General features: G+C 51.7%; 1 protein-coding gene and 1 long non-coding RNA gene across 3 annotated transcripts in view; one reads left to right on the top strand and one right to left on the bottom strand.

Moving 5' to 3' along the window:
• Window positions 1–281: 281 nt before the first annotated feature.
• Window positions 282–2,692, top strand: LOC110359368 (uncharacterized). The gene is made up of 4 exons (XR_010467313.1): window positions 282–500; window positions 812–918; window positions 1,230–1,392; window positions 2,472–2,692. It is a non-coding gene; the product is annotated as an uncharacterized LOC110359368 (long non-coding RNA).
• Window positions 2,693–4,762: 2,070 nt separating this feature from the next.
• NF1 (neurofibromin 1) overlaps window positions 4,763–10,751 on the bottom strand; it is a 68,230-nt gene continuing 62,241 nt past the window's right edge. For both annotated transcript variants that reach the window (XM_065036651.1, XM_065036652.1), the window contains 3 exons: window positions 10,387–10,433; window positions 9,586–9,802; window positions 4,763–6,271 (listed from right to left, as the gene is read on the bottom strand). In XM_065036651.1, coding sequence (XP_064892723.1) covers window positions 6,129–6,271; window positions 9,586–9,802; window positions 10,387–10,433 — 407 coding nt within the window. In that variant the 3' untranslated portion in view covers window positions 4,763–6,128. The remainder of the gene's footprint in view (window positions 6,272–9,585; window positions 9,803–10,386; window positions 10,434–10,751) is intronic.

The raw sequence follows: 10,751 nt of genomic DNA, 5'->3' as shown, positions 1-10,751 counted from the left end.
GGCCCCGGCCCTGGAGCCCACGCTCTGGCTTGTCTCTGTGCAAACAAGTCAGCAATCTGCGCTTCACACGAAGTTTTAGGCAAATGCTTAGCAGATGACAAAATACAGCAAACGTATGGGCTGGCCGCTGCAGCACTGCAGGAGCGGAGCCGCTGTCTGCCAGCGCCGAGCAGGGTGCGAAATGGATGTTTGGGCAAGATGACTGCGTAGCTGCAGCAGCAGAACAGCAGAGTGTACCCGTGAAATCCTGATCTTCCCTGTCACCTAGAAGTCATCGGTTACTCCCACATTAGCCTCCTTCCTTTTCCAGTAACCAAGTCTCTGTTCTGCAGGGGTTTTCTGATCCCCCGAGCTTGCCTGGCTGTAATCGGTGTGTTCTGTGCTCCGTGGTGCTGCAGGAAATCTGTGTAAACACCTCAACAGCACGACAGCGGGGAGGTTCATTGGCCTAACTAACCAGGCTGGCTGAGTTAAACCTGCTTAGTTGTTTATTTACACAGGTATGCAGCAAGCAGTTCATACATGAGAGAGTGTAAATGAGTAACTTAGATCACAGATCATGTCTGAGCAGGACTGTCCTTCCTAAATGACTAATTCGTGTCAGTATTTTCCTGTGAAAAGTTCCCAATTTACCTCAGTCTTTTTGTTCAGAGCAGTTCAGTTTTCGCGATGATTTAAAAAGCAAACAAATGTTCCTGGCAAGAAAAGCTGGCACCACACAAAGTGAAAGCATTACCGAAAATAAGAAATAACAGGTAAGGCATGTCAGCATCCTTGAGGCCAATTTCTTCTTCTTTGTTGTAAATTACAGGTACATCCATTAACATCTCAAACAACTGGAAGATTAAAGGCCAACAAGATGCACTGGCTGAATTGCTTTGCAGGGCGTTTGATCCGGTCCTCCCGGTGCCGCAGCAGGTTGGTGCGCTCAGCGCCGGCCGGTTCCATCCGTCCATAGCTGCTCGCTGCTGCTGCCTTTGCCGGCAGCCAGGGCTGCACGGCGTGCTGGCCACGGCGTGCTGGCCACGGCGTGCTGACCGTGGTGTGCTGGCCACAGCGTGCTGACCGCGGTGTGGTGCTGACCGCGGTGTGGTGCTGACCGCGGCGGTGCTGCCGGCGCCACAGCCGAGCCCTCCTGTCCCGAGCAGGCAGAGCTGGGGCTGCCGCGGCGCGGTGTCACTGGCATTGCCGCTGAGGGAGGGAGTAGCTGTGACTCTTCCCTCTTTCAGGAACTGCGTGAGACCAGAGTGAAAACAGGGCTGGGCCTGGGCCCGGCTGGAGGGAGAGCAGGGGAGAACAGCCCTGGAGAACAAGATCCAGCGCAGCGCCGGAGGACAGAGCACACGGAGCTGGCGGTGGCCTCCGCTCCCGTTCCTGTGAGCATCTCTCCACGTGAGTAACCCACAGCAGCGCAGAGGCAGCCTTTGCTCTTTGATCCCTGCTGCATGGGTGCTCAGATCCAAAGTGTTTTGGGCAAATGCAGTTCCTTGCCGTGCTTTGTCGTGCTGCCTCAGCCACCCAGTGGCCTCGCTGGTGTTTGTGTCGTGGGGCCGTGGAGCCTCTGTACATCGCGTTGCTCTGAACCAGCCTGTGCTTTGGCTCCGTGCTGCTGTTGCGCGCCGCCCCCGGCCCATGTTCAGTCGTGCCTGTTCACAGACAGCTGGTCTCTCCGCACCACGCACAACTTTTCATTGTACCTTCTTTGCGTGTGCAAGCACGGCGAGAGCTGAGATCCTCCTGTACCTGCCTGATGCTGCACTAAGTGCCTTCCAGGCCGCTCGGAAGCGTCGGGCTGGCGGGCAGTGAGCCCAGGAGGGGCCGGGGTGGCGGTAAAGGGAAAGAGAATCACCAGGAAAAGTGGGAAAAAGCCATGGCTGGTGCTGCAAGGAGCTGGGGAGCACGGCCAGCGAGAGGAGCTCCCTAGAAAGCAGGTAAGGGCAGAGGGAGCAGAGCCCAGCGCAGGTGAGACAGAGGCACCAGCTGCCCCCCGCCCGGCATCTTAGACCTTGAGCATAAGTAGAGTTGATAAGCTGAGCTTGGAAAACTCCTGCCCAGCCAGGCCTGTCCCTGTTCTGGTCCTGGCCGTTTGCTTTACCCGGGACTTCACACGCCGCGGAGATCTGGCCGACCAGTTCTTGTTGAGCACCCTGTGCCCTGCGCAGGCCTCGCTCTCCGGTGCGCCGGCCGGGGCGGGAGGCAGCGCAGTGGACGTTGCCGGTGCTTCTGAGGGACAGCACGAGAAAACAAACCAACCAACCCCGATTTAGTAGTTCAGAGGGATTTTCTTCAACAAATAGTTACTCATCACTATTTATAGCACTATCGTTTGAATATCCCCAAAGATGCAGTCGTCAGACCTTTTTCATTACTGCTTTCAAAAACAAACCTGTACTTGTTTGAACAAGTCACGTCACGGGAGATGTTCTTCTGTGCTCTCCACCCACACAACCCTGGGATTATTTTCATTTCAGAGCTTGTTGAACGTAGCAGCAGTCAGCCCAAGAACCGACTGTTCCGAGACGCAGAGGATTCACACCGATGCCGTCCCACAGGGGTGTCCAGGAGCGGCGCCCGAACCGCCCGCGTCCCAGCGCTCCCCGCGCCCCCCCGCACAGCCAATGACCGCCAGACAACGGGGAGCAGGTTCAATTTACATTTTACTTCAAAAAAAAAGGGCAAGTACATACATGAGGGGAAAGGGGGCGAACAACAATTATCCGAACCCGGTTCCTACCATTTTACCTACAGCACCGACCGCGGCCGCGGCGGCGGGGCTCTCGCCGCCTGGCGCACGCTTGCTTACACTATGAACAGGATTGTAGATCAAGGAAACGTTTTCAAAGTCGAGGCCCAAATGGAAATAGTGAGATATCATACACAGTGTAAGTTTATAGTACACAGCTTTCTGTAAATGACGTAACACAACAGCAGGAAGGAGTAGTAGTAGTTAACCGTTACTAACACTAGAATAATCAAATTTGTATGTTATACATATACAGCAACTAACTGCTTTACAAAAAAGCAAAATAATACAATATATTGTCACATGTATTTACAGTGTAGTAAATATACTTTTCTGTCAAATTTTACACAAAAACTATTTACAGGTGAATATACTGCATTAAAAAAAATGGTGGGACCAACACTAAAAGTGACTTTGTGGTAAGTTTGTTGCATAACAATGAGACGTGCTTCGTTACATTTGGAAAAAACTACCCTTAGAATGAAACAGAAAAAGCCCTAAAACCTACAGGCCAGTCGGGAGCAGCCCTGGGACGCTCCACAGCTCGGTTTGAAACGCTCCGTTCTGGAAACTTCATGCACATTAAAGCAGAAACATCGGCGTAATTAACAGGTTATGCACTATTCAAATACTACTGAATTATCTTTAAGTCAGGGAAAACACAAACACAAACGAAGCGTTCACCACCTTTACAGTACTGCGCTGCGGTCAGCGCTCTGGAGGAAAAGGGGCGCCAAACGCGCCGCCCCGTGCCGGGGCGCCTGGTCCGCGGGTCGAAGTCAGGTTTGTTTGGAACGCAGGTTTCATTTCCCGGCACCCCGAGCGCAGCGGCTGCGGTTGGGACTCGGATCCGGCTCCACCGGCACCCGCAGCCGCCGGCGAGGGGACCCCGAGCACCCGAGAACCAGCAGAGCAGGGGGGGAACGTCACAACAGGAGAGAACAAACGGGAGGGAGGAAAAGGCAAAGTGACAGCGATGGCTGCTGGAGGGAGCGGGCCGAGTGCTGGAAGTGACAGTAAGGCACTGAACAACTAATCACCAACAGAAGTTTAATTGTTAAAGAAAGGTCGCGTTCCCCCCTTGCTCCCAGCTCGAGCTCCCCAGCTGCTGGGCTGGAGGAACCCTACTGTGGATTGGGGTGCGTGGGATCCCACATTGAACCTCGGCCATCGACTGTAATCACGGCCAAATTCAGCCCCCGCTGCCCCGCGTTTGACACCCCTGCTCTGAGAACGGTCACGTCCTCTGACCAGAGCACACCCCGAAACATGGGACGGCTCCCCCTCCTCCCAGGAAACAGAATCAATTACATTTGCTCGACTGACTTGATGCAGATAGCAGGTTTTTCAGCTGGGACTGAGAGCCGGGAGCAGTTCTGGTTCCCAGATAAAAAGTAATTTTGAATCGCTGTCTATTTGATTTCCCATTATATGTATTTCAAAAAATGCATTAATTCTAATTGAGGGACACTTTTCATATAGGCAATGCAAAATCTTGACAGTTACTCTAAAATGCACCCAGTCCAAACAAAACTGACTCCGTAGTTCATCTGGAATCCTATTTCTGTTTAAAGAAAATCTGCTCATAGGAGAAGCATCAGAAAGCTGGATTTTCTAACAGCAAATTACCTTTACAAGAGGTTCTTTTTTCCTCCGACCTCCCAATCTTCAGGCTTCTGCAATTCACTGTCCGCAGCGCAACGGAAAGCGCTGCGACTCGCAGTTCGGCGCCCGCGGGTGCCACTGACGCCCCGGCAGCTCCGGCCTCACCTGCACAGCTCGGGCCGTCCAGAACCGCGGCTCCACCGCAGCTCTGCCGCGGCTCCATTGCGGCTCCACCGCGGCTTCTGCGCCACCAGCAGCTAAAATGGGGGGAATTGCACAAGTCTTCGTATTTCCCAGGGGATCTATTTTGAGACTGCTAACTCTACGCTTTCCTCTTGTTTTGGCAAACTATTTGCATATTAAGTTTGTGTTCATAGTTTTTCCAGGACTGTAAACAAATTAAAGAAATTGTTATTTTATGAATCAATACAATAAAGGTATTTTTATTTACATAAATGTTACATTGTTACTGTGTGGATACATGTGAATTATGTGCTATAGCAATAAAGTCTGAACACTAAATTGTACCATTCTCTAATCATTTAGCTGTGGAGTTTGATTTACTGAAAGCCACTGACAAAATTGCACTAGAGGATTTTATTTTAGGTAGTGGATATGCTATTTTCCTCGACAGCCTCTTCCCGCTGGTTCCCGTGTGACACAGGAGGGTCGCTGCGGCTCCGGTTTGTGTGACCCCCGAGTACCGACCTCCGCACACCCAACCCCCCGCAGTCCCACGGGACGTCGGTGCTGGCACAGGAATTGCGCTGCCAACACTCGGACGTGACCTGCGTTTGACACAGCGTCAGTTATGGTTAAATTCATGTACCTTAAGCAAACATGACTGTTTCTACGTCACTGCGTGGGCAGCACAACAGCAGCTTTGCCCAACGCGCTCCCGGTGCTGGAACTCTATCGGTTTCCCTCCCGGCCCCGGTTCCGCCGCGCGCCCCTCGACGTGCTGCTGAGGGGAACGGCAAAACCGAAGCCGCCTGCGCTAAGTGGAAGAAAGCAATACATTTTCAACAGTGCTACAACGAGAGCGTAATGGTCAGTTCTCGGTGATTTTCTTCCCACTATACGACCTTTCTTAGTGCAGTTAAATTACAGCTTTGGAAAAAAGCCAGTTCATCCAGTCTGGTCCACATACAGTCCAAGCACGTGAAGCTACGGGGGCTGGGCAATGAATGGGACTCGTGCAGCCTCTTGGTCTTCTCAAATTTATTGCTAATTACCAGAAATAAAATCTAATCCACCACTTCTGGTTAAGCTTATTGTACTGTGGCTATCATAAGTTTAAGTATGGTAAAAAAAAGTCCACAGCTAAAAATGTTACAGGTTTGAATTAAAACCAGGATTAAGTAACTTCCCCTGGCTCATAAAGCCTCTACCTCGCAAAGTGTGCAAACAGAGGAAGGACGAGCGCTTTCCTTTAGAGACACAAACAAGGCAGGGAACAGAGCACGCAGCGCTGGCTATGGGAATGGCTTTTGTGTGCGGACACGAGCCGGTTCTGCAGCGCTGGGGACTCCGCACCCGCGGCTCCAGCGGCCGCCGGGAGCTCCGTACGTGGTTCTGAAACACTGGCTTAGATCGAAAACACAAGAAAGGAAATGAAGGCATTAAAATTCAAGCAATGTTTCAAGAGTTGATCATCTGGCAACACGGCGGACATGACGGGAACTTTAAAAGTGAAGTGCAGCATCACAAGCGGCGGAGGGCCCCTCGCGGGCGCCCCGGCCTGTCGGTCAGTTTCCAAAACACAGAAAGAAAGAAATAGTCACACGATCTTTTTGATGCTGTGTCGCTTGAAACTGCCGGCGCTCCGCTGCTTCTGCACTTGGCTGGCGGAGCCGTGGCGCATCCTCCCGCTGTTGGCGTGTCCGGCGGTGGGCGAGAGCTCCACGTTCTCCTTGTCGATCCCTGGGGAAACACAAGGGCCGAGTGAACCCGGAGCTCAGCACGCGCAGAACGGCGCGTTCTGCCGACGCCGCTCGGCTCCGCGCGGCAGGGGACGGTTCCCCCGTCACAGTGCGGCCGCACCGCTGCCCGACCCACCGAAAGCACCACATCAAAGTCCTCCAGGCCACAAAGCCTCTTCCCACTCCGGTTTTGGGAAGACTGAGCAAACGGAAGCATTTGACTCAAGTCTTCTGGGTTTTGCGTTCTCCAGGAGCAAGAACTGACAGACTCTCAAATCCGGGCGCTTCCTCTGCCAAAAATCAACAGCTGCCATTAACCGGGGGAACTGCACAGGGTGGAAGGTTCGTTTTGGATCGTGCACATTTCTGCCGCAATGGCAGAGGCTGATTCTTGCTACCAGAGAAGATTCACGTGCATTCAAGTACCTACATTCCCCCCAACGCTGCATCTCGGCTCACAAATAAAGACTGGTAAAAGCACGTAACGTACAAATCAGTGTCTGGAGGACTCTGTCTCACTGCCGGGGGAACGGGAGGCTCAGCTGGCTGACTGTGCCCAGCAGCAATGGAAGCGATGCAGGTATTCGCTTCCAGAGTTCAGTGTCAAAGTGCAGACACCAACTACAATGATTTAAACCCCGGCAAACTGAGAGTAAGAAAAAAGGAATCAACAGTAACAAGGACAATGAAAGAAAGAGTTTTCTAAGCAGGGTATTAACAGGAGACACGCGGAGAGCAGGCGGGTCTGGGAAGCTTCACGGAACCCGCCGTTGTGTACGTTCAGCCCCAGCACAGGCAGCAGGCGGCTCGCGGAGCAGCCGATGAACCCGGACGGGCTCCGGAGCCCCGTGCACACACTGTGCTGAGCAGCTCTGGCTGTTCTCTGGCTGTTCTCTGCAGGACTGGGTGACTCTCACTAACAGAAGCACATCAAACAAACCTCAAAAATGAGCGGCTTATTGAACTTCATGCTGACAGAGCAGGAAAGCCTTGGGTGCCGAGCTGGTGCTCCAACAGCTTTGGACACAGCCCGTGACTTGAAGATGCAAAAGCTGAGACCTGTGTTTAATGCAGACATGCTTCCAATCAACTATTACTTTGATGCTGCTATGAGTTAATCATTCCTGTAGCAATATCTCCGTGTAGCTGCGACATTATTGCTGCAACAGCACGAGTGTGTTTGGCGTGTGTTTAGCAGCACTGGCAGCACCAGCAGCACGTGTGCAGCACTGCCATGAAGAGCAGGAAGGTGCTTTTACGGGAGAGGCTCAAATACAAGCAGCAGCAAACACCAGGATCCCTGACAGTGAGTTAAAAGGTTAGAACAAAATTCTACTATTCTACTACTACAAATGACATCTCCTATAGTTAGTTACATCCCATTCCTCTAAGCAGCTGATTCTCATTGGCATTAGCGGGAACGAGGAGTGCGCTGCCCATCTCGCCCGTACAGGCCGGGTCCAGCTCCCGCGGTGCTGCCCGCGGGCGCCCCTCAAACGCGCTGCCGGGAGAGCGGGAACCAGCCCGACGGAAACCTCCCGCAGCCGCTGCTGCTGCTTCCTCCAGGCAGAAACGGAGCCCAGGCGGTGCTGAGCGCCCATGGTGAGCCCCTGTCTGCTGCAATCAGCACAAAGATCCCGTGCCTGATTTCTGGTGGTGTGCAACTGAAGTTAAACTGACCTCCAGTGAACCTAAGGAGCTCACATCAAATAGTTCTTCATTTTAGCTTAATACCTGCAGCAGAGTATTTAACGTACCGAGCAGCCACTTCTCTATTACCAAATTGACCTTATTCTTAAGAATGTGACTTTGTATTCTCAGCATCACACAAGAAAAGCAACAGTTTAGCACTTGCACTGCAGCCGTTCCTATGTCAGAAGGATCAGTAAAACCGCCTCTCATGCCATGAGCCCAACCCTAAAGCAGACCAAGCAGGATTTCGTGCAAAAATGATGAAATAGAGTGTACCTTGATGAGAGAGCTGCATGAAAATTGCAGATTTAGAGCAAGGCAGAGAAGCTTCACAGACAGAATGAAAGAGAAAATGTGAATAAGTGAATAATGTCCATGACAAGGGGAAAGGAGCAGAGATGATGACAAACAAAACGTTCGTAACAATGACCTCGCCTCGTTGCTTCCAGATGCAAGAAAATAACTTTTCATGTATTTGTAATGGTAATAAAAACTCACTTGTCTGAAACTGTTTCTTTAACTCAATGTGAATTCACTCAGTGCTGCCAAACACTTGATTTTGGTGTTCAGTAGCTCTCGATCAGTCCCACAGCCGCTGTTTCAATAAACGCTGTGGCCCAGCCTTCCCAGTCTCTGATTCTGCCCAGTGCTCGGTGTTTCTCCTGGCAGACTGTGTCCGTGCAGGGCGAGCTGTGCCGCGAGGCCGGCGCCACCGCCCCTCCAGCGCCGAGGCCAGGGCGCTCAGCGCGGGCCGGCAGCGACCAGCCGTGCACCTTTCATACAACCAAACCGCGCAACAAGCAAAGCGCGTTTCACACAAAGCTGCACGGGTTAACAGAACAGCTCAAGCTAGGGACATGAACCAGGGTTCATTAAAGCGGAGCAATGCAATGAACCTGGTCCACAGCTTGAGCAAGCTGGAGGTTGCTGATCAAACCCCACGTCTCTGTTCACATCGCCAGAATGAAGAGAGACTGCTCACGGAAACAGGCACAACACTCAGAAATAGTAAGAGATGATGCAAAACCAGCACTGAAGCAGTAAGCACAGGCTTTCATACAGAAGTGATCCCTCCAGGCTGTTTCATACGACCTGGAAACACCAACAAAGGCCAACTGGTTTTTCATTTTTCACCCTGAAAACCTGTGCTGTCAAATTTAACCTCTGCATCTCCCTGTACTCCCTGCTCATTGAGCCAGAAGGAACTTAGTGTTTGTATCCATTTACTGCCTTTGACGACTGTCTCTTTTTTGACTGCCTTCATTTTATCATCAGCATATTTCTGGCAACACAGCAGTCTGACCTGAGCCCGTATTCCATACGTATCTACACAACTACTGATTTTTCTCCACGGGAGAGCAGGACCTCCGTGTGACGCTGCCTGCTCGAGCACCAGCCCTTCATTTGCAAGGACGTGGGAGAGAGGTTTTGTGCTGGACAAATCCAACCTCTGAAATCCCAGTGTAAGAGCTTAGTAAACAGTGGAATATTCACTTGACTCCAGAATGCGATGAAGTTTGACACATAAACACATTTGAAGAGACAACGAAGCTGAGTTTGGCTACAAACCCGGTAAATTCCACACATTGCCCGGCCCCGTGCGGTGCCCGAGCAGCTCCTGACCTGGGGAGTGCTGGGACGTTGCGAGCGAGGTCATGGAGTTGGAGAGGTTGAGGTTGGCGGTGATGCTGAGCTGGCTCTGCACAGCCGGCGGGTACGGGGACGTGGGCGTCAGGAGGGACTCCTCGCTGGCTTCCTCATCGATTCCAGGCAAATACGTGTCGATCAAGGCGTCCAGAAACTTCACTATGAGCTCAGCGTAGTCTGGGATTTGTGTTTGCTGGGGGTGAGGAGGGGAAAAAAAAGGTTATTTTCTTTCTACTTTTCTGTCACTACGAGCTTTGCTCCTGAACTGCTCTAATACCATGCTGCTTTGGCCTGTAAGTTCTAAAAAGCATTCGATGTGAGCATCTGTACAAACTGATCTGTGCTCTTTTCCAGATTAATCTAAAGGCAGCCACAGACTGCTCGTAGGTGTAACTTCACCCCACGCCAAACGCTGCTCCGCTCGGCCCGGCCCCGGCACCACCGCCACAGGCAGCACGGACGGCCAGGGCTCCATTCATTTGTTCTGTTGTAACATCAGATCTGTCCTTGTGGAATGATGGCTCTTATCAATTTAACCCCTGACGCTGCAGGGTGCTCGTACCAAACCCAACGCTCGCTCACGGCCCCGAGCAGCGGCCGGAAAAACGCGCATTTCCACCCCGGCTGCTCCTGCCCCCCCGCCGTCGTTCGACCTCACTGCGTCATATCAGCTCTATGAGTTGTCGCTATCTGCATCTTTCCTGGAGCACCAATGTGCTTTATACAGAAAATGAAGGCAAACCACTCATTAATTTATCTATAGTGCACTGGTCTTACCTTGGAAAACGGGCCAGCAAACCTCCATAACCCATTAAATCCAAAACCTACAACAACAAGGGGATGTTAGCACCAGGGCACAGGCTGAACCGGCAGCCGGCGCGGGGAGCACACACGGGGAATGCAAACGTTTGCGTTTGGAGATGCAACACCAAATGTTGCCCAAACCATTTATAAGATGAAATTAAGGCATTCTGGTTTGTAATGAAATACATAAGTTGTAAAAACCTCAAAATTTCAGAACTGTCATCAAAGAAATTCTTGATGGTATTTTAAAAGGTGAATTTAGCGTGTGGATACACAGCTCTTTTTAAAAATTATGTCACCATAGAAGGTTTTATCAACGGTCAGCCGTTCCTTACGGA

This window comes from Columba livia, chromosome 20 (genome assembly GCF_036013475.1).
Source record: "Columba livia isolate bColLiv1 breed racing homer chromosome 20, bColLiv1.pat.W.v2, whole genome shotgun sequence".
In the NCBI taxonomy this organism is placed as follows: Eukaryota; Metazoa; Chordata; class Aves; order Columbiformes; family Columbidae; genus Columba; species Columba livia.
The sequence above is the reverse complement of the archived record's forward strand: the minus strand, read 5'-3'. Positions and strand labels throughout refer to the sequence as shown.